The 23215-nt window shown below is 42.0% G+C and overlaps 1 protein-coding gene across 5 annotated transcripts in view; it reads right to left on the bottom strand.

Moving 5' to 3' along the window:
• The window catches only part of PRORP (protein only RNase P catalytic subunit), a 158039-nt gene that overhangs the window by 78795 nt on the left and 56029 nt on the right, over positions 1-23215 (bottom strand). For all 5 annotated transcript variants that reach the window (XM_008974674.4, XM_008974679.4, XM_034937437.3 and 2 more), the window contains one exon: positions 18432-18539. In XM_008974674.4, the coding sequence (XP_008972922.1) occupies positions 18432-18539 (108 nt within the window). The remainder of the gene's footprint in view (positions 1-18431; positions 18540-23215) is intronic.

Raw genomic sequence — 23215 nt, 5'->3', positions numbered from 1 at the left:
TGTATTTTTTTTTTTTCAATGGAGTTTCACTCTTGTTGCCCAGGCTGGAGTGCAATGGCACGATTTCGGCTCACTGCAGCCTCCGCCTCCCGGGTTCAAGCAATTCTCCTGCCTCAGCCTCCGGAGTAGCTGGGATTACAGGTGCCCGCCACCACGCCTGGCTAATTTTTTGTATTTTTAGTAGAAACGGGGTTTCGCCATGTTGGTCAGGCTGGTCTCGAACTCCTGACATCAGGTGATCCACCTGCCTCCGCCTCCCAAAGTGCTGGGATTACAGGCGTAAGCCACCACGCCCGGCCTAATTTTTGTATTTTTAGTAGAGACGGGGTTTCACCATGTTGGCCAGGATGGTCTCAATCTCTTGACCTCGTGATCTGCCCGCTCAGCCTCCCAAAGTGCTGGGATTACAGGCGTGAGCCACTGCGCCCAGGCCTCACTATAATTATTTAACAGACATCGAAGGCAATTCTGATACTAGAACTTACATAAGTACCTCTTCAGAGTGCTTACTACACAGCAGTAATATTAGGGACATATGCTTCTTTTTGTAACCAAACTTTTAAAGAACTGAAATTATAATTATAAAATTTTAAAACAAGGTCTAGCCCTGCTGTGGATTACCATGGATCTGAAGTGAAAAATCAGCTTACAAATTTATTTTCCAAAAGAGTCAAAGGGCAGGAGTCCTCCTATTTAGTCTTCTCACCAACTTCCTAGCATTAGTTATTGCTGAGGTATTGAGGCCTGTTTAGTACTTTCAGAAGCCTCTCTCAAGCTCACCCACTGTCCTCCTGACTCCTTTACTGCTGATGCTTACACAATCCATTCACCGGTTCATAACAAGAATGTTGTGAATAGTACTCAGAGTGCCCACATGGCCCTGCCCTCTGAGGGTTCACAGGAAAAATCCCTTTGGTTTCAATATTAGGAATAATGGAACATTCTCTGAACAATTTGTTTCTATTTAATCTTATGAATTATGTGAAGCCTATAAATGAATGAGTCTTATAGTGGAAATAGCTCCTTTGGAAGATATACCAGAATTGGGTGTTCCTTCAAATTTCCCCATTCTCCAAAGCTCTGATTTCTCCCTTCTGCTACTGCTCTTAGCCTACCTCCTTTGAGAATCTCTTTAGGAAAGAGAAATGTTTATGACGAGAATATGAGGTACTTACAAATGATGTGCAAGCAGATAAAAGCATGAGCCCCTGCTCTTAAGTGATCATGTTATCATCTTCAGGTTTGCTGACAGAATTTACAGCCAAATTAATAGAGCACTTCACCATATGCATTTTGTGCACCAACCTTAAACCTTTTATTTCCCTAAGCTTATTTTCCCTTTGTACCCTTTTTACATTAACTTTATTTTAACTTATTTTAAATTTATTTTATTTTCTGTATCGCATATATTATAACCATCTTACATCTTTCATAAGACAAAATGGGGTAGAAATAATATACCAATAAGGAGTATCCACTTGAGTTGGCAGAGTGAATACTCTAAGGAACAATATACCCTTCCTAATACTATCTAGAAAAAAAGCCATGTCTAAATCACTGCAAAAGAAATCTAAGATCTGAACTGATCTTAATCAACTGATCTTAATCGTATTTGACTGGGATAAAAATCAGCCTTTATATTAGTGAAAATTGTGAAACAGAAACAATTTTAAAAGGAAAAAAATGCTGTTTTAAAATAAAAATTACCAGAAAATTATGATTAAAGTGTTACCACTGTAATAATTAGGTAAGAATAATTTATATAGCTTTATAAACAGTTTAAGTAAATTTACTACTTACTCTGCAATTGCTGTTTACCTTACTGACAACAAATATTTAAACTTTTCTTGTTAAAATGGATATTATATTTTCATAAGTGGCCTCTTCCTACCACACTCTCAAGGAGAGTGTTTTAAAACACTGTCATGGAAGCAAGATATACACAATAATGACTCACGAGACAATCTCACCACACCCTAAATGGTTATCACACAGACATTATCAATGACACATCAGTGATGGGAAATCAACTTGCTATGAGGATTTTGCCAGAGAGAGAACAGATATGGGAGCTTGGCAACACAGTGTTTTTAATGCTGTTCGAAGACACTGGATCACTTGACTTCTACAACAATTGGGGAAATCTTGTTTCAAACACTATGCAGAATGTTCCTTTCTGGGACATTTGAAAAGAAAGGACTATTGAAGCCAAATCACTATAGAAATTTTGCCTGGCTCCATTCATCTTGCTAGTTATGCCCTTGATCACTTCACTAAAAACCCACCTGACAGTTGATCATTAACTTCATTAGCAGTTGGTAAGAATAATTCTGAGTGATGCAGACTATCCCAGCAGTCACACGACAAAACATAACTCTTAACACATGTCAAGGCAGGAGTGGGTGAAGTGATACATGACAAAAGGAAGTAGTCAGCCTGGCACTGTTTGACCTAGGGCAATATGACTTCCCTGAGTTGCCATGTCATGAAAAATGAATAGTAAGAAAAAACCCAAGAACCATTCTTTTGTGTTCTTTAGTGAATTCTGGATTGGCATCCACTAATGCAAATTTGTTTCCTCAAGTCACTTATATCACCCTTGACTACCCAGCAGTAACTCCTTAAAACTAAGGAGTCATGATTAGATTTACTTTTCCCCATGTGATGAAAATATTTATTTTCTGAGACAGGGTCTCACTCTGTTACCCAGGATGGAGTGCATCAGTGCAATCACGGCTCACTGCAGCCTAGATCTTCAGGGCTCAAGTGATCCTCCCCCCGCCTCAGCCTCCTGAGTTGGTGGGACTACAGGTGTGTGCTACCATACCCAGCTTATTTTTAAAAATTTATTTTTCGCAGACATGGCAGGGGGCAGGGGGGTCTCACTATGTTGCCCAGGCCGGTCTCTAACTCCTGGGCTCAAGTGGTCCTCCCACCTCGGCCTCCCAAAGTGTTGGGATTACAGGTATGAGCCACCATGCCTGGCCTGAAATAGCACTTAAATGCTGCTACCTGATTAGTTGTTTTAAGATTCACAGCCCAAGTTTATAATTTCTATTGACTTATTTATTTTTAGATCTTCTTCCAAGAATCCACATTAACAGTGACTTGTTTGGATGATATTTGTTGGGGGATATTTCAGATTCCCTAGGGAGAAACTTACAATTACATTGCTTTGATATTACATATAATTACTTTAAGTCTGAGGTTTTTCCCAATTTATACATTCTCCTTGGACTCCTTAACATATGTTTCTTAAAGTCATAATCTAGGTAATTTAAACTATTATAATACTAAAGTAACTCCTTGATAACATAACTGTTGGTTATGAAAACATGAGAAACTTCTTTTTTGAAAATGAAAGAAGTATGTCACTCTTAGAACTAAGTTCTAGTTTCCTAAGTTTCACATATATAGTTAAAAAAATAGATTTCTACCCTAAGAATCATTAAAAGACCTATCTGACTTCTAAAATTGCTTGTTTTTGAGTTTCTCAAATTCAAGTTTGAAAATTAATATTCTGCAGAAGAGCAGAAACATTATTGTTTAAGTTTATACCATTAAAGATTTATTTTAGTTTCTTATCTTTAAAATATGTGTGAGTTTTTAAAAAGAACTAGAATAAGTATTTGTAAAAATACATAACTATATAAAGGAAGAAGTGACTGGTCAGTGGAGAATTTCTACTTCCAGGCTTTTTTCCCTGAATATACATAAAAACACACACAGTAATTTTTTTTTTATTTTCAAAAAATGGGATCATCCTGTACATTTTGTTTTCAACTTGTCTTTTTCATGTATCATGGGTACCTTTCTATGTCAGTAAACTCACCTCCAGTACTCAGCTGGCTTCTGTATAATTTCCAATTTTTTGCTATTACAGAGATACAATGAAAATTATGTATCTTTATGTACCTGTGCAAATATTTCTGCAGAACAGATTTCTGAAAGTGGAACTGATACATCACTGTATATTTTGAATAGATACAGTACCAAACAGACTCCATAAAGCTGAATTAACTTACATTCCCATGTATGGCATAAAAGAGTATGGCCTAGTTAATGTTTTCTAATATCTATAATTAAAATATTTTATATAATAAAACACCGCATATGCTAATACCACATTTATCTGAACACTGTTCAAATATGTTTCATATAAATGAATTTCAAGATAAATAAAACTTAAAATCATGTGTGAGAGGAACTTTCTGGAAAGCATTATGATTTTCTTGCCTTCTTAATTATGCAGATAGTTACAATTTACGATTTTCTTTACAATTATAAATTTTCAAAAAAGAAATCACAATTTGCCTATCTTCTGAAATAGGATATACTAGTCATAGTTTAAGACTTTCTTTATAATTTTGAAGATTATATATTGGATGCTACTTTCTTTAATACAGTAATGGCTGTTGAGGCTACTGAGCTGTTTGCTGGAAGGCTGAGCTGGATCCAGAAGGTTGTACTTTTTGACTTTTTAAAAAAAAATTAATTAATTAATTATACTTTAAGTTCTGGGATACACGTGCCAAACGTGCAGGTTTGTTACATAGGTATACACGTGCCATGGTGGTTTGCTGCACCCACCAACCCGTCATCTACATTAGGTATTTCTCTTAATGCTATCCCTCCCCTAGCCCCTCATCCCCTGACAGGCCCTGGTGTGTGATGCTCCCCTCCCTGTGTCCATGTGTTCTCATTGTTCAACTTGTACTTACGAGTGAGGACATGAGGTGTTTGGTTTTCTGTTCCTGTGTTAGTTTGCTGAGAATGATGGTTTCCAGCTTTCTCCATGTCCCTGCAAAGGACATGAACTCATCCTTTTTTATGACTGCATAGTATTCCATGGTGTATATATGCCACATTTTCTTTATCCAGTCTATCACTGATGAGCATTTGGGTTGCATTCTTGTACACCAATAATAGACAAACAGAGAGCCAAATCATGAGTGAACTCTCATTCATAATTGCTACAAAGAGAGTAAAATACCTAGGAATACAACTTACAAGGGAAGTGAAGGACTTTTTGACTTCTTATGGCAGCATTTTTCTTTCAACCTGGACAGCAGTCTCTCTCTTCTCCCTAATGTAAGCATACCTGCCTCTAGTAGTAATCCCATCCCTCCACTTTCAATCCATGCATAAAAACTCTAATATGCTGCTCCTCATATATATATTTGAAAAAGAAAAAAAAATTCCTCAAACAGCTTCTCAGAGTAGACATGAGGACAGTATGTTCTTCAAAGAAGGACACCCAAGTGTGAATAAGACACCCAAGTTTTGGGACATAAGGGACAAGACATTCTACCTCTAAAGCCAGATGTTAAGAGAGAGTCTTTAAACGGGAGAAACAATTATATGGAAAAGAGTATTTAAAAGTCAAGGAGGTATGATAAAAATTCTACTTCAATATTTAACATTTCCTATTGTAAACATAATAGGGTATTTCTAAGTTTCCTTCCCACTTTAACATTATTGAAACATAATTTCAAGCATGGGGATCGAGAAACTCACATTTCTACAGTTGGGGCAAAAACAAAACAAAAAAAAATACACCCGGGATTATATACACACAAAAATACTGAGCATAGTTTATTGTATCTTAGGTGCTTTATGGTATTGAAACTTTTACAAGAGGTTATGTAAATCAACAGAAAGAAATAAAATAACTTGAGTGGCAGAAAAAATAAGAACTTACTGTCAAGTAAACACTTTACCAAATGACCTTTAATGACCAATACTTGTGCCTCTATTTTTCTCTCACTGTAGTAAAACCAACTAACAGATGGCAATCAAAACAAATTCTACAGTGTTTTCACCAAACCACTTTCTATTCAATGCCCCAAGCATGCTATAAGAATGAAAGCATTCAGTGCTGGTGTCAGCCATAACTCTTTTAAATTACATTATAAATTTTCATTCTGCTGAAGCCATTTTAACCAATTCTCAGTTATCCACAGAAATAGGGAGCAGAATTTTGAAGAGCTAGCATGATTAACTAAAATGATGTGCTTTTCCCCCCATACATCCTCTATTAGAGGAGCTTATGAACACTGAAAATCCAAAATGCAAGCTGCAAAAGGAACAAAGAACAAAAGCATTAGGACTGAATTATGGGTAGGTATGTGGGGGAAGAGAGAATGACAGAGAAAATGCAGCATTAGAAGCTTTCCACTTCATATCCTTTTTCTTTTTTTTTTTTTTCCACTCTGTCACCCAGGCTGGACTGTAGTGGCACAATCTAGGCTCACTCAACCTCTGGCTCCCGGGTTCAAGCGATTCTCCTGCCTCAGTCTCCCTAGTAGCTGGGATTACAGGCACGCGCCACCATGCCTGGCTAATTTTTGTATTTTTAGTAGAGACAGGGTTTCGCCGTGTTGGTCAGGCTGGTCTTGAACGCCTGACCTCAGGTGATCCACCCTCCTTGGTCTCCCAAAGTGCTGGGATTACAGTACAGGTGTGAGCCACCATGCCCGGCCCCTCCTTTTGTTTTCTTAATGGAAAGTTATTATACTATGTTGTCCCTGCCTCCTCAAGGGGGTCTCACAGCACCAATTATTAGTGATAACCGAAAAGAAAACCTAATTTATTGAAATGGAAGTTACAAAGGTATGTGTAAAGTATGAGTCATGGAGACTTTTAGAATTCCCTCCCTGATCATTCTAGGATAAATGGTCAACAAAAGCATGGTCTCTTTTCACAAAAAACTACTATGAAGGAACTTGATATTGAAAAAGACAATCCAGTCAAAGACAGTTTTGCATTGCCATGTTGAAACTCATCTCTAGTTCCTGGGCTAGACTTGGCAATCCTGATGTAACTGAAAATACAGACAGAAGTGACTAGGCAGAATGAGGTTACTTTGGAAGAATCAAGAAAGACCTTTGAGGTGCTGATAATAATCCAGCCATTTGAAGATGGAAGAATATTAAAGAAATAGCAAGTACGAAGATTTGGGGGCAGGAACAAATTCAGCATGTTTGAGGGGCAGGAAAAATCCTAGTGTACCTATAATTCAGTGAAAGACAATGAGAAAAAACCAGATGAGGTTGAAAAGAGAGGCAAAGACCAGATAATGAGAGTTACTATAATCCACGACGAGGAACTTGGATTTTATTCTAAGTGTAAAGGGAAGTTATTGAGGCAAGCATGAAAAAAGCAAGGAGACCACTTAGGAGTTTTGGTGAGAGATGATGTTAATGGAGATGGAAAGAAGTGACTAGACTATGGGATATTTTGGGGGGTTAAAACCAAGAAAACTTGTCAGTCTACTGGGGTTAAAACCAAGAAAACTTGTCAGTCTACTGGGGTTAAAACCAAGAAAACTTGTCAGTCTACTGGATATAGGAGTAGTGAGAAAGAGTAATTGTGGCTGGCTGGAATCCTTGGTTTTTGGTTTGAGCAATTTGGTGGATAGTAGTGCCAATTACCCACCCCAGTTTTTGTTTCTTTTTGTTTGTTTGTTTGTTTTGGTTTGGTTTTGGTTTTGGTTTTGGTTTTTGAGACTGTTGTCCAGGCTGGAGTGCAGTGGCATGATCACACCTCACTGCAGCCTCAAATTCCTGGGCTCAAGAAATCCTCCTGCCTCAGCCTTCTGAGAAGCTGGAACCACAGGTGCATGCCATCACATCCAGCTAATGTTTTTGATCTTCTGTAGAGATGGGGTCTTGCTATGTTGCCTAGGCTGGTCTCGTACTCCTGGGCTCAAGTGATTCTCCCGCCTCAGCCTCCTAAAGTGCTGGGATTACAGGTTGTATTAGTCTGTTTTCATGCTGCTGATAAAGACATACCCAAAACTGGGTAATTTATAATGAAAAAGAGGTTTAATGGACTCACAGTTCCACGTGGCTTGGGAGGCCTCACAATCATGGCAGAAGGTAAAAGGCACGTCTTACATGGCGGTGGGCCCAAGAGAGAATGAGAGAAGTGAAAGGGGAAACCTCTTATAAAACCATCAGATCTTGTAAGACTTCTTCACTACCACAAGAACAGTATGAGGGAAACTGCCCCCATGATTCAATTATCTCCCACCAAGTTCCTCCTACAACATGTGGGAATTATGGGAGCTACAATTCAAAATGAGATTTGGGTGGAGACATAGCCAAATCATATAACAGGTGCATGCTACCATGCCTGGCTTTGTTCAGAAGTATTTGTAAGAGTCCAAATAACATGTTGGGAAATGGCTGTTCATAAAAAGAAATCCATGAACCTAAAACTGCTCTAGGAAAATTAAGTTTATTAAATTAAAAAAGAAAAAAGAAATCCAATCCAAGAAAATCTAAAATATCTTGCAACAGATTATGATGAAGAGATGTTGGTTCAAGTGCTATATAAAAGTTGACTCAAGTAGTATGTAAGGGTCCATAACTAATACTTTTAGATACAGTCAGCCGGGTGCGGTGGCTCATGCCTGTAATCCCAGCACTTAGGGAGGCCAAGTAGTCGGATCAGGAGGTCAGGAGATTGAGACCATCCTGGCCAACATGGTGAAACCCTGCCTCTACTAAAAATACATAAATTAGCCAGACGTGGTGGCACGTGCCTGTAATCCCCGCTACTCAGGCGGCTGAGGCAGGAGAATTGCTTGAACTCCGGAGGCGGAGGTTGCAATGAGCCAAGATCATGCCACTGCACTCCAGCCTGGGTGACAGAGCAAGACTCCATCTCAAAAAAAATAAAAATAAAAATAATAAAATAAATTTAGTCATAGTTTCTTCAAAATTACAACATACTCCGGAGATTTAAATGTTACTAGACCATTTTGCAATACTTTTTTTTTTTTTTCCTTTTTGAGACAGAGTTTCACTCTTGTTGCCCAGGCTGGAGTGCAATGGCTCGATCTCGACTCACTGCAACCTCTGCCTCCTGGGTTCAAGCGATTCTCCTGCCTCAGCCTCCCGAGTAGCTGGGATTACAGGCATGCACCACCACGCCCGGGTAATTTTGTATTTTTAATAGAGACAGGGTTTCGCCATGTTGGCCAGGCTGGTCTTGAACTCCTGACCTCAGATGATCCACTCACCTCGGCCTCCCAAAGTGCTGGGATTACAGGCATGAGATACTGCACCCAGCCTTTTTTTTTTTTTTTTTTTAAGATGGAGTCTCACTCTGTCACCCAGGCTGGAGTGCAGTGGCGCAATCTCAGCTCACTGCAACCTCTGCTGCCGGGTTCAAGCGATTCTCCGGCCTCAGCCTCCCGAGTAGCTGAGATTACAGGAAAGTGCCACCACACCCAGCTAATTTTTGTATTTTTAGTAGAGACAGGGTTTCAGCATCTTGGCCAGGCTGGTCTTGAACTTCTCACCTCTTGATCCACCCGCCACAGCCTCCCAAAGTGCTGGAATCACAGGCATGAGACACTATGCCCAGCCTGCAATGCTTACTTTTTTAAAAAAATTTTATCTCATGTATTTTGGGTAAATACTATTTTCTATTCTGACAATTCAAGTAAATCTTTAATGAAAAGAGTCATGCACGAACACAAGAATCATTGTTAATAGACAACAGGATACACAATATGCATTTCTTGTTTAGATAACACAATCATTAGCCTAACCTTGTGGCTAGCATTCCTGTTATTGATCTATGGTCATATCCTCACAGCTTAAAACAGTATCTGGCTTGGAATGGGTGCTCAAGAAACAGTAATTGAATCAACCTAATAATTCCCTGCCAAGTTTCTGTAACTGTTCTTCTTAAAAGACAGGCTATATAATCAATCTGCTAGTCACTCAGAATCCTTCCCTCTTCTTTAAAAAAAAAAAAAAGCTCAGAATTTTTCTTTTTCTGAAAAACTGAAACCAGGGAAATATATTACTTTATGCAGGCTGGGCACCATGGCTCACACCCATAATCCCAACACTTTGGGAGGCTGAAGCAGGCGGATCACTTGAGCCCAGGGGTTTGAGACTAGCCTGGACAACATGGCAAGGCCCCATCTCTAAAAACAACAACAACAAAAATACTTTAAGCAAAATACAATTTACAGTTGAAAAACATCTACAAGAAAAGTAGTAAGACTTAGTCTGCGTAGATTTACAGGTTAAACAAATAAATAGGGTGAAGGTTAGTCCCCTTTAATCTCACTATATTCTAAATTATGTTGGTTTATCAGGTACTCAAGATTGAACTGTTTCCCTAACAATGCAAACTCTGTAACTGCAAGAACTAAAACTATAAAACTCTTAGAAGAAACATAGGCATTAATCTTCATGACCTTGGATTAGGCAATACTTTCTTTCTTTCTTTTTTTTTTTTTTTAGACAGAGTCTTGCTCTGTCGCCAGGCTGGAGTGCAGTGGTACGATCTCAGCTTACTGCAACCTCCGCCTCCCGAGTAGCTGGTACTACAGGCACCCACCACCACACCCAGCTAATTTTTGTATTTTCAGTAGAGACAGAGTTTCACCATGTTGGCCAGGATGGTCTTGATCTCTTGACCTCGTGATCTGCCTGTCTTGGCATCCCAAAGTTCTGGGATTATAGGCGTGAGCCACCGCGCCCAGCCCCTAGGCAATGATTTCTTAGATTAGACACCAAAAGCACAGGCAACAAAAGAAAAAATAAATTGGACTTCATCAAAACTAAAACTTCCATGCCTCAAAGGATATCATCAAAACACCGAAAAGAGAATCCAAAGCCTGGGAGAAAATACTTACAGATTATATATCTGATAAAGATCTAGTATTTGGTATATAGTTAAAAATTATAACTCAGCTGGGTGTGATGGCTCACACCTGTAATCCCAGCACTTTGGGAGGCCGAGGCGGGCAGATCACGAGGTCAGGAGTTTGAGACCAGCCTGACCAACATGGTGAAACCCCATCTCTACCAAAAATACAAAAATGAGCCAGGCATAGTGGTGCACGCCCATAATCCCAGCTACTCAGGAGGCTAAGGCAGGAGAATCGCTTGAACCCGGGAGGTGGAGGTTGTAGTGAGCCGAGATCATGCCACTGCACTCCAGCCTGGGCAACAGAGTGAGACTCTGTCTCAAAAAAAAAAAAAAAAATTACAACTCAACAATAATAATAAAAAACAATTAAAAATGGGCAAAGAAATAGACATTTCTGGCCAGGCACGGTAGCTCATGCCCGTAAGCCCCACACTTTGGGAGGCTGAGGTCAGGTGTTCAAGACCAGCCTGAACAACATGGTGAAACCCTGTCTCTAATAAAAACACAAAAATTAGCCAGGTGTGGTGGCACGTGCCTGTAATCCCAGCTACTCAGGAGGCTGAGGCAGGAAAATCGCTTGAACCCAGGAGGTGGAGGTTGTAGTGAACCGAGATCGCGCCACTGCACCACTCCAGCCTGGGCGACAAAGCGAGACTCTGTCTCAAAAAATAAAAAAGAAAAGAAATATACATTTCTTCAAAGAAGATATACAAATGGCCATTAAATATATTAAAGGATATTCAACATCATGCATCATTAACAAATGCAAATCAAAACTACAAGATACTGGGCCAGGTGCTCACGCCTGTAATCCCAGCACTTTGGGAGGCCAAGGCAGGCAGATCACCTGAGGTCAGGACTTTGAGACCAGCCTGGCCAACATGGCGAAAACCCGTCTCTACTAAAAATACGAAAAAAAAAAATTAGCCAGGCATGGTGGTGCACACCTGCAGTCCCAGCTACTCAGGAGTCTGAGCCACGAGAATTGCTTAACCCAGGAGGCAGAGGTTGCAGTGAGCTGAGATCATGCCACTGCACTCCAGCCTCGGTGACAGTGAGACTCCATCTAAAAAAAAAAAAAAACAAAGAAACTACAATATACCAGGTCCTGCATTTCTTACATGACCAAAACAAACAAAAAAAGATACCACTTCACACCTGCTAGGATGACTATAATCAAAAAGACAAATAACAAGTGTTCGTGAGGATGTGGAGACATTGGAACCTTTATACACAGCTGATGAGAATGCAAAATGGTGCAGATGCTTTGGAAAACAGTTGGGAAGTTCAAAAGATTAAACACAGAGTTATCACATGACCCACCAATTCTACTCCTAGGTATATAGCCAAAAGAAATGAAAACATATGTCCACACAAAAACTTGTGCCTAAATGTTCATAGTAGCATTACTCATAATAGCCAAGAAGTGGTAACAACCCAAAGGTCCATCAACTACAGAACGAATAAATAAAATGTGGCATATCCATACAATGGAACACGATTTGGCAATAAAAGGGAATGAAATACTGATTCCTGCTACAAAATGGATGAACTTTGAAACGCTATGCTAAGTGAAAATATGAAATGTCTGGAATAGGTAAATTCATAAAGATAGAAAGAAGGCCAGACATGGTGGCTCAGTCCTGTAATCCCAGCAGTTTGGGAGGACTGCCTGAGGCCAGGAGTTCAAGACCAGCCTGAGCAACACAGTGAGACCCTGTTTCCATGAAAATAATAATAATAATAATAAAATTAGCTGGGCCTGGTGGTGTGTGCCTGCAGTTCTAGCTACTTGGAAGGCTGAGGCAGAGGACCACTTGAGCCCAGGAGGTCAAGTCTGCAGTGAGATATGACTGCACCCTTACCCTCCAGCTTGGGCAACACAAGTACCTGTCTCAAAAGAAAAAAAAAAAAGAAAATGAAAGAAAAAAGGAAAAGACAGAATGAAGACTAGTGGTTGCCAGGGACCAATGGGAGGAAGAAACTGGGAGTTAGTGCTAATGGGTATGAGGTTTCTTCAAGAAAAATGAAAATGTCCTGGAATAGGATAGTGGTGATGATTGCAAAACTTTGTGAATACAGTAAAAACCACTGAATTGTGCACTTTAAAAGGGTGAATATTATGTTATATAAATATTATATTTCTCAATAAAAAAGAAAAAAAATACAACCATTAAAGAATTGAGACATGACTTGGCCAAGTCTCCAATTGTGCCAAAAGCAAAATCTAGGCAGCATGGTGGTTTATACCTGTAATCCCAACACTTTGGGAGGCCACAGCAGGCAACTTAAGCCCAGGAGTTCAAGACCAGCCCGGGCAACATGACAAAACCCCGTCTCCACAAAAAAAAAAAAAAAAAAAAAAAATTAGCTGGACTTGGTGGCATGTGTATGTAGTCCCAGCTACTCAGAAGGCTGAGGTTGGGGGGTGTCTTGAGCCCAGGGACTTTATAGTCCCCAGTTCCACTTAGCACATCTTGTAATCATACTTCCTCATTATTAACATGCCAGAAACTGTAAGATGAAACACTGGTTTAGGAATAAATAACTTTTAAGCAAAAAAACAAACAAAAAAGTATACTATTTCAGTAACCAACAAAATTGTACATTAATCCATATAGTTCATACCATAATCTTGTTTTGGAATCACAATTAACACGTGAGTATACACTTTCATATCTGAATTGAAGGCTGTTCTGTTCTAAATCACTTTTGGCCATAACAGTTCTGTACATCCTCATGGTGACATATTACACACCACTCTCCTTAGAGCCTGTGCTATTCATCTTCACTTTTATAACACTTTTAGGACCAACAGCATGACACTAAGGTTGAAAAATACTGGAGTTTACCTGTATTTCACATCTGATTATTGCTTTTTCTTTCTTTGAATTATGCCATTCTGGAAGTTAGTCAATTTTGCTTGAATGTCTATGGGAAGGTATTGGCAGGTGGAAGTTTGCAGGCTCAGTGGCAACTTTTCAAAATGCAAAAATCAGTCATAACAACCTCTTCTTGCTTTAAAATTCTGTACCTTAGTCTTAGAAAAGCAACTTCCACTGTCTTTTATTACATTGTCAGGAAACCTTTGGCAAATATTTAAAGTTAAGATTTAGGTTAAAACTACAAATTTACAAGAGAAAAACAATCCCATTAAAAAGTGGGCAAAGGACATGAACAAAAATTTCACAAAAGAAGACAAACATGTGGCCAACAAGCATATGAAAAAAAGCTCAATATCACTGATCATTAGAGAAATGCAAATCAAAACCACAGTGAGATACCATTTCACACCAGTCAGAATGGCTATTACGGAAAAGTCAAAAAATAATACATGCTGGTGAGGTTGCAGAGAAAAGGGAACACTTATACACTGTTGGTGGGAGTGTAAATGAGTTTAACCATTGTGGAAAGCAGTATGGCAATTTCTCAAAGTGCTAAAAGCAGAACTACCATTCAACCCAGCAATCCCATTACTGAGCATATACCCAGATGAGTAGAAATCATTCTACCATAAAAATACATGCAAATGAATGTTCACTGCAGTACTATTAACAATAGCAAAGACATGGAATCAACCTAAATGCCCATCAATGACAGATTGGATAAAGAAAATGTGGCACATATACAACATGGAGTACTATGCAGCCAAAAAAAAGAACGAGATCATGTCTTTTGTAGGAACATGGATGGAGATGGAGGCTATTATCGTTAGCAAACTAATGCAGAAACAGACATCCAAATACTACATGTTCTCACTTATAAGTGGGAACTAAATTATAAAAGCTTATGAACACAAATAAAGAAACAACAGACACTGGGGTCTACTTGAGCGGGGAGTGTGGGAGAAGGCAGAGGAGCAGAAAAGATTAACTATTGAGTACTGGGCTTAATACCTGGGTGATGAAATAATATGTATAACAAACCCCCTTGACAAATGTTTATGTATGTAACAAACCTTCCCATGTACCCCCAAGCTTAAAATAAAAGTTTTTAAAAAAAGATTTAGGTTAAAATTAAACAGTGTAACAGTGTGTGGAGCTACGAATATAACTAATTCAACTGAGGTGGCAATGTATACTAATTCTGTACACACCCAGGCAATGATAGTCACCAATAAATCTCTACATGGTGGCTGGCAAGTTTCTACTGACAGCAATTATAACATAGACTTCAGAAAAGTTAAAATATAAAAAAGATTCATTTGAAAATTGAGAAAATAAAATACATTTACAACTAGAACTTTCTTTTTTTAGTTCCTTAATCTCTATCACCCTTAAGCTATAGGCTCTGAGATCAAGATATGTGATAATGGTGCTATTCCATAAACAATGAATGTAAAAAAGTTATCTTCTCATTAATGAACTTACAGAGAATACTAGATATATAATCAACCATTAATGTAAAAGGACCGAGAAAAATGTGTAATGTATAATGCAGAGAGTTTATAGGAAGAGCATAAATAATATGTACATCACTCCACAGACAAAAAGTCTGGAAATCTCTTCAAAGATGGAAAAAACTTAAAACTTATAGAACTTCGAATTCCTAATTTTTCCTTTATGTACACTTATAGGTAATTGTATTAAGAGAAAGATAAGGAAGACAGAAAAGACAGTGAAGAATATTCCCTTTCTGGAACTATTTCATTAAAGTTTGTCCCACAATTTAAAAAAATGTGTTTGACCTAAAAAATGGGGAAGAAACCATCCAGCCCTTTTCACTTAGCGGACTCATGGCATAGGTGAGTGGCTGAAACAATCATGTAATAAGTAACCTTAAAGAAATGTGTTATATTTAGGCACCATTATACACTTTTGGTGGTAGTATAAATTACTACAATCATTTTGGAAAGCAATTTGGCAATGTATAGTGAGGTCTTTAAAAATATATATACCCTTTGACTAAAGAGTCCAGTTTCTCAAAATCTATTCCAAAGACATCCTACGAAACATGCACAGAGGCTGTCTTCCAAGTATTACTTATTGTAGTGAAAAATGGAAAGCCTCATTTGTCTAACAACAGGTAAATGATTTAAAAATTATTGTACATCCACAAGACACAGAGTATTACAAAATTATTTTAAAATATTTATCAAGAATGCTTTTTAACTTTTTTCCTTTCCTGATATTTTTTAAATTTTTAAGTAATATATACTCATGGTAAAAGAAAATTCAAAAAATGTAAACAAAAACCAGAAGTCCTCTCAATTCTCTTATACAGTATTCTATCCCCAATTCCCAAAGGTAACTACACTGTTAAATTGTGTGTGTGTGCATGTGTGTTTGTGTGTGTGTGTATGTATGTATGTGTTAAACTTCTAGAAATTTTTTGGGCATACACATACAAACTTATCTAACAAACATTTATCTATAGATGGGTAATTTTTTGCTTTGTTTTTAATATAAGTAGAGCAATTCTAAGCATGTTGTTTTTCATTTTGCTTCTTACACTTATATTCTGACAACTGTTCACAGCAGCACATATTGGTTTACCTTATTCACAAAAATTAATATTTAAATATGTATTGGGCTTAAGATTGATAGATATTTAGGTTGTTTAGATTTTTCTGCTTACCAATAATGCAATAATGAACACATTTGAATACATTTCTTTATGTACTAGTGTTACTATGTCAGTTCCTAAAAGCAGAATTTCAGTATTTTAGATAATGAAAGTTACAGACAAATCATCCACCAAAAATATCACACTGATATCATCCTTCCTACCTCTTCAAACTACTCTAAACACTGAATATTACCAACTTTTAAAGATTTACCAATCTGGAAGATAAATATTTTAATCTGTGTATCTATAAATATAAGTAAAATTAAACCACTATTCCACTGCATGGTTCATCTTTTTCTTTTTTGTTTTCGAGAAGGAGTCTCACTCTGTCGCCCAGGCTGGAGTGCAATGGCAAGATCTCAGCTCACTGCAACCTCCACCTCCCGGGTTCAAGCAATTCTCTTGACTCAGCCTCCCAAGTAGCTGGGATTACAGGCACCTGCCACCACACCCGGCTAATTTTTGCATTTTTAGTAGAGATGGGGTTTCACCACGTTGGCCAGGCTGGTCTTCAACTCCTGACCTCAGGTGATCCACCCGCCTTGGCCTCCCAAAGTGCTGGGATTACAAGCGTGAGCCTCCGTGCCCGGTCGGTTCATCTTTTTCTTATAGGCTTATAAGAGTCCTGATACAGTGAGGAAATTTGCTCTTTGTCACATATTGTAAACATTTTATTTACTTTTTATTTTTTGAGATGGAGTCTTGTTTTGTTGCCCAGGCTGGGGCGCAGTGACATGATCTCAGCTCACTAAAACCACCGCCTTCCGGGTTCAAGTGATTCTCCTGCCTCAGCCTCCCAAGTAGCTGGGACTACAGGTGTGCGCCATCATGCTCGGCTAATTTTTTTGTATTTTTAGTAGAGATGGGGTTTCACCATGTTAGCCAGGCTGGTCTCGAACTCCTGACCTCAGGCAATCTGCCCGCCTCAGCCTCCCAAAGTGCTGGGATTACAGGCATGACCCACCATGCCTGGCCTACATTTTGCAGTTTGTTGTCTTTTAACAGTGTTTATATTTTTTAGTTTAGTTTTGTTTTGTTTTTTACTGTCTAGCAAATTTTTCTATTCTTCCCATTAGGGTTCCTCAATTTTATATATATTTCAATTTCAAATATAAAAATAATATATATGTATTTTACTACTCTTTTTATCATTACCTTTTTTTTTTTTTTTTTTTTTTGAGACAGTTTTGCTCTTGTTGCCCAGGCTGGAGTGCAATGGCACGATCTCGGCTCACCGCAACTTCCGCCTCCCAGGTTCAAGCAATTCTCCTGCCTCAGCCTCCCGAGTAGCTGGGATTACAGGCACATACCACCATGCCCAACTAATTTTTGTATTTTTAGTAGAGACAGGGTTTCACCATGTTAGCCAGGCTGCTCTTGAACACCTGACCTCAGATGATCCACCCACCTTGGCCTCCCAAAGTGCTGGGATTACAGGCATGAGCCACTGTGCCCAGCCAGCGGCAGCAATTTTTAAGACATAGTTTAATTACAGATGAACGGCTATAGATTGCCAATGATAAGAGCCACAAGTCTGAAACCCAGGAGCTCTCTACAATCTAATTTTGATGTTATGACTGTTTTCTATAGATTTACTATACAAAATTAGCCTCAATTTTTTAATCTACAAAATAGAGATTAAAGTAACTGTTAATTGCAGCTATGAAAAATGATAGTCTTATTAGAAACTAGTAGGGCATTTATAAATTAACAAATGGCTACCATATAGAAAAAAAAACTGCTTAGGTTAATTTATGAACATACTACGTTTGGAAAAAACAAATGTGAGTAATGAGTGATTAATATCTCTTGATATTGTATATTGATAATTTTCAAATATAAGGATATGACCCAAAGGGAAATGACAGAGTGACCCCAAAGAGAAAGCAGAGACCCAGGAGAAGGTTAGCTAAAGGTTACACGAAATGGGAAAATCTGGCCCTGTATTGTAATCTTTCTTTTAATTCCTCACTTTTAATCGTTTTCTCCCAGCCTTGAAGAGCGACTTATTAGTGATGAAAATAGTAAATCTTAGGGGAGCATGCAGTTGGTCACTGTGGCACCCTGAAGACCTTAGTTTTAGAGGAAGAAAAACTGAGGAGCCAAGAGCCCCAAGAAGGTCATAAATGGGTACAATAAATATTTCTAGAGATGCGGAATAACAAAGTAAAACTTATACTTACAAGTTGAGATTCACGAACTTTAGGAAACATTTTGGCAACATTGAGACCATCAATGACAACATCAAAAGGAGGACGAGATTTTATGAAGTTCTCAAATCTCTTAAGTTCCTAATAAAGAAATGTCAGACAAAACATTAATAAGAACTCAGTAAGGACTTTATTATAAACACACTGCAGTGACCTTTATTATTGTTTTGATAATTCAAAATATTCATCCCTTAAAAATACACACACACACACACAGATACTCTACAAATGAAATCTGAAAAAGCCAGTCTAATGGATGCAACTGCATACAATTATCCAATACACTCTATAATCTCATAGTGCTTTATACTTCACAAAGCACTTTCATATGTAATTTCATTTGATCTGCAGCTGGCCTATCTAGACTTCTAAATTAACCCACATGATAGTTATGATAAGAATGAACTGGCGGTTCCAAGATGGCCGAATAGGAACAGCTCCAGTCCACAGCTCCCAGCGTGAGCGATGCGGAAGACGGGTGATTTCTGCACTTCCAGCTGAGCTTTGAAGAGAGCAGTGGTTCTCCCAGCACGGAGTTTGAGATCTGAGAATGGACAGACTGCCTCCTCAAGTGGGTCCCTGACCCCCGAGTAGCCTAACTGGGAGGCACCCCCAAGTAGGGGCAGACTGACACCTCACACGGCCGGGTACCCTGGAGACGAAGCTTCCAGAGGAACGATCAGGCAGCAACATTTGCTGTTCAGCAATATTCGCTGTTCTGCAGCCTCTGCTGCTGACACCCAGGCAAACAGGGTCTGGAGTGGACTTCCAGCAAACTCCAGCAGACCTGCAGCTGAGGGTCCTGACTGTTAGAAGGAAAATTAACAAACAGAAAGGACATCCACACCAAAACCCCATCTGTCTGTCAACATCATCAAAGACCAAAGGTAGATAAAACCATAAAGATGGGGAAAAAACAGAGCAGAGAAGCTGAAAATTCTAAAAATCAGAGCACCTCTCCCCATCCAAAGGAACGCAGCTCCTTGCCAGCAACGGAACAAAGCTTTGCGATGACTTTGACGAGTTGAGAGAAGAAGGCTTCAGACGATCAAACTTCTCCAAGCTAAAGAAGGAAGTTCGAACCCATCGCAAAGAAGCTAAAAACCTTGAAAAAAGATTAGACGAATGGCTAACTAGAATAACCAGTGTAGAGAAGTCCTTAAATGACCTGATGGAGCTGAAAACCATGGCACGAGAACTACGTGACAAATGCACAAGCTTCAGTAACCGATTCGATCAACTGGAAGAAAGGGTATCAGTGATGGAAGATGAAATGAATGAAATGAAGCAAGATGAGAAGTTTAGAGAAAAAAGAGGAAAAAGAAAGGAACAAAGCCTCCAAGAAATATGGGACTATGTGAAAAGACCAAATCTACGTCTGGTTGGTGTACCTGAAAGTGACAGGGAGAATGGAACCAAGTTGGAAAACACTGCAGGATATTATCCAGGAGAACTTCCCCAGCCTAGCAGGCAGGCCACCATTCAAACTCAGGAAATACAGAGAATGCCACAAAGATACTCCTCAAGAAGAGCAACTCCAAGACACATACTTGTCAGATTCACCAAAGTTGAAATGAAGGAAAAAATGTTAAGGGCAGCCAGAGAGAAAGGTCGGGTTACCCAGAAAGGGAAGCCCAACAGACTAACAGTGGATCTCTTGGCAGAGACTCTACAAGCCAGAAGAGAGTGGGGGCCAATATTCAACATTCTTAAAGAAAAGAATTCTCAACCCAGAATTTCCTATCCAGCCAAACTAAGCTTCATAAGTGAAGGAGAAATAAAATCCTTTACAGACAAGCAAATGCTGAGAGATTTTGTCACCACCAGGCCTGACCTAAAAGAGCTTCTGAAGGAAGCACTAAACATGGAAAGGTACAACCGGTACCAGCCAGTGCAAAAACATGCCAAAACGTAAAGACCATCGATGCTAGGAAGAAACTGCATCAACTAATGAGCAAAATAACCAGCTAACATCACAATGACATTATCAAATTCACACATAACAATATTAACCTTAAATGTAAATGGGCTAAATGCTCCAATTAAAAGACACAGTCTGGCAAACTGGATAAAGAGTCAAGATCCATCAGTGTTGCTGTATTCAGGAGACCCATCTCATGTGCAGAGACACACATAGGCTCAAAATAAAAGGATGGAGGAAGATCTACCAAGCAAATGGAAAACAAAAAAAGGCAGAGGTTGCAATCCTAGTCTCTGATAAAACAGACGTTAAGCTCTCCCTCTCCCTCTCCCTCTCCCTCTCCCCTCTTTCCACGGTCTCCCTCTGATGCCGAGCCGAAGCTGGACGGTACTGCTGCCATCTCAGCTCACTGCAACCTCCCTGCCTGATTCTCCTGCCTCAGCCTGCCGAGTGCCTGCGATTGCAGGCGCGTGCCGCCACGCCTGACTGGTTTTCCTATTATTTTGGTGGAGACGGGGTTTTGATGTGTCGGCCGGGCTGGTCTCCAGCTCCTAACCACGAGTGATCTGCCAGCCTCGGCCTCCCGAGGTGCCGGGATTGCAGATGGAGTCTCGTTAACTCAGTGCTCAATGTTGCCCAGGCTGGAGTGCAGTGGCGTGAACTCGGCTCGCTACAACCACCTCCCAGCCGCCTGCCTTGGCCTCCCTAAGTGCCGAGATTGCAGCCTCTGCCTGGCAGCCACCCCGTCTGGGAAGTGAGGAGCGTCTCCGCCTGACCGCCCATCGTCTGGGATGTGAGGAGCCCCTCTGCCTGGCTGCCCAGTCTGGAAAGTGAGGAGCGTCTCTGCCCAGCCGCCATCCCATCTAGGAAGTGAGGAGCGCCTCTTCCCGGCCGCCATCACATCTGGGAAGTGAGGAGCGTCTCTGCCCGGCCGCCCATCGTCTGAGATGTGGGGAGCACCTCTGCCCTGCCGCCCCGTCCGGGATGTGAGGAGCGTCTCTGCCCGGCCGCCCCGTGTGAGAAGTGAGGAGACCCTCTGCCTGGCAACCGCCCCATCTGAGAAGTGAGGAGCCCCTCTGCCCGGCAGCCACCCCGTCTGAGAAGTGAGGAGTGTCCTCCCTCCTCGTCCGGGAGGGAGGTGGGGGGGTCAGTCCCCCGCCCAGCCAGCCGCCCTGTCCGGGAGGTGAGGGGTGCCTCTGCCTGGCCGCCCCTACTGGGAAGTGAGGAGCCCCTCTGCCTGGCCAGCCGCTCCGTCCGGGAGGGAGGTGGGGGGGTCAGCCCCCCGCCCAGCCAGCTGCCCTATCCGGGAGGTGAGGGGCGCCTCTGCCCGGCCGCCCCTACCGGGAAGTGAGGAGCCCCTCTGCCCGGCCAGCCGCCCCGTCCGGGAGGGAGGTGGGGGGGGTCAGCCCCCCGCCTGGCCAGCCGCCCCGTCCGGGAGGTGAGGGGTGACTCTGCCCGGCCGCCCCTACTGGGAAGTGAGGAGCCCCTCTGCCCGGCCAGCCGCCCCATCCGGGAGGGAGGTGGGGGGGGGTCAGCCCCCTGCCCGGCCAGCCGCCCCGTCCGGGAGGGAGGTGGGGGGATCAGCCCCCCGCCTGGCCAGCCGCCCCATCCGGGAGGGAGGTGGGGGGGTCAGCCCCCCGCCCGGCCAGCCGCCCCGTCCGGGAGGTGAGGGGCGCCTCTGCCCAGCCGCCCCTACTGGGAAGTGAGGAGCCCCTCTGCCCGGCCAGCCACCCCATCCGGGAGGGAGGTGGGGGGGGTCAGCCCCCCGCCCGGCCAGCCGCCCCGTCCGGGAAGGAGGTGGGGGGGTCAGCCCCCCGCCCGGCCAGCCGCCCCGTCCGGGAGGGAGGTGGGGGGGTCAGCCCCCCGCCCGGCCAGCCGCCCCGTCCGGGAGGGAGGTGGGGGGGTCAGCCCCCCGCCTGGCCAGCCGCCCCGTCTGGGAGGGAGGTGGGGGGATCAGCCCCCGCCAGGCCAGCCGCCCTGTCCGGGAGGTGAGGGGTGCCTCTGCCCGGCCGCCCCTACCGGGAAGTGAGGAGCCCCTCTGCCCGGCCAGCCGCCCCGTCCGGGAGGGAGGTGGGGGGGTCAGCCCCCCGCCGGGCCAGCCGCCCCGTCGGGGAAGTGAGGGGCGCCTCTGCCCGGCCGCCCCTACTGGGAAGTGAGGAGGCCCTCTGCCCGGCCAGCCGCCCTGTCCGGGAGGGAGGTGGGGGGTCAGCCCCCCGCCCGGCCAGCCGCCCCATCCGGGAGGTGAGGGGCGCTTCTGCCCGGCCACCCCTACTGGGAAGTGAGGAGCTCCTCTGCCCGGCCACCACCCCATCTGGGAGGTGTACTCAACAGCTCATTGAGAACGGGCCATGAAGACAATGGCGGTTTTGTGGAATAGAAAGGGGGGAAAGGTGGGGAAAAGATTCAGAAATCGGATGGTTGCCGTGTCTGTGTAGAAAGAGGTAGACATGGGAGACTTTTCATTTTGTTCTGTACTAAGAAAAATTCTTCTGCCTTGGGATCCTGTTGATCTGTGACCTTACCCCCAACCCTGTGCTCTCTGAAACATGTGCTGTATCCACTCAGGGTTGAATGGATTAAGGGCGGTGCAAGATGTGCTTTGTTAAACAGATGCTTGAAGGCAGCATGTTCGTTAAGAGTCATCACCACTCCCTAATCTCAAGTACCCAGGGACACAAACACTGCGGAAGGCCGCAGGGTCCTCTGCCTAGGAAAACCAGAGAACTTTGTTCACTTGTTTATCTGCTGACCTTCCCTCCACTATTGTCCTGTGACCCTGCCAAATCCCCCTCTGCGAGAAACACCCAAGAATGATCAATAAAAAAAAAAAAAAAAA

Source organism: Pan paniscus, chromosome 15, assembly GCF_029289425.2.
Source record: "Pan paniscus chromosome 15, NHGRI_mPanPan1-v2.0_pri, whole genome shotgun sequence".
In the NCBI taxonomy this organism is placed as follows: domain Eukaryota; kingdom Metazoa; phylum Chordata; class Mammalia; order Primates; family Hominidae; genus Pan; species Pan paniscus.
This window is presented reverse-complemented; position numbering and strand designations above follow the sequence as displayed.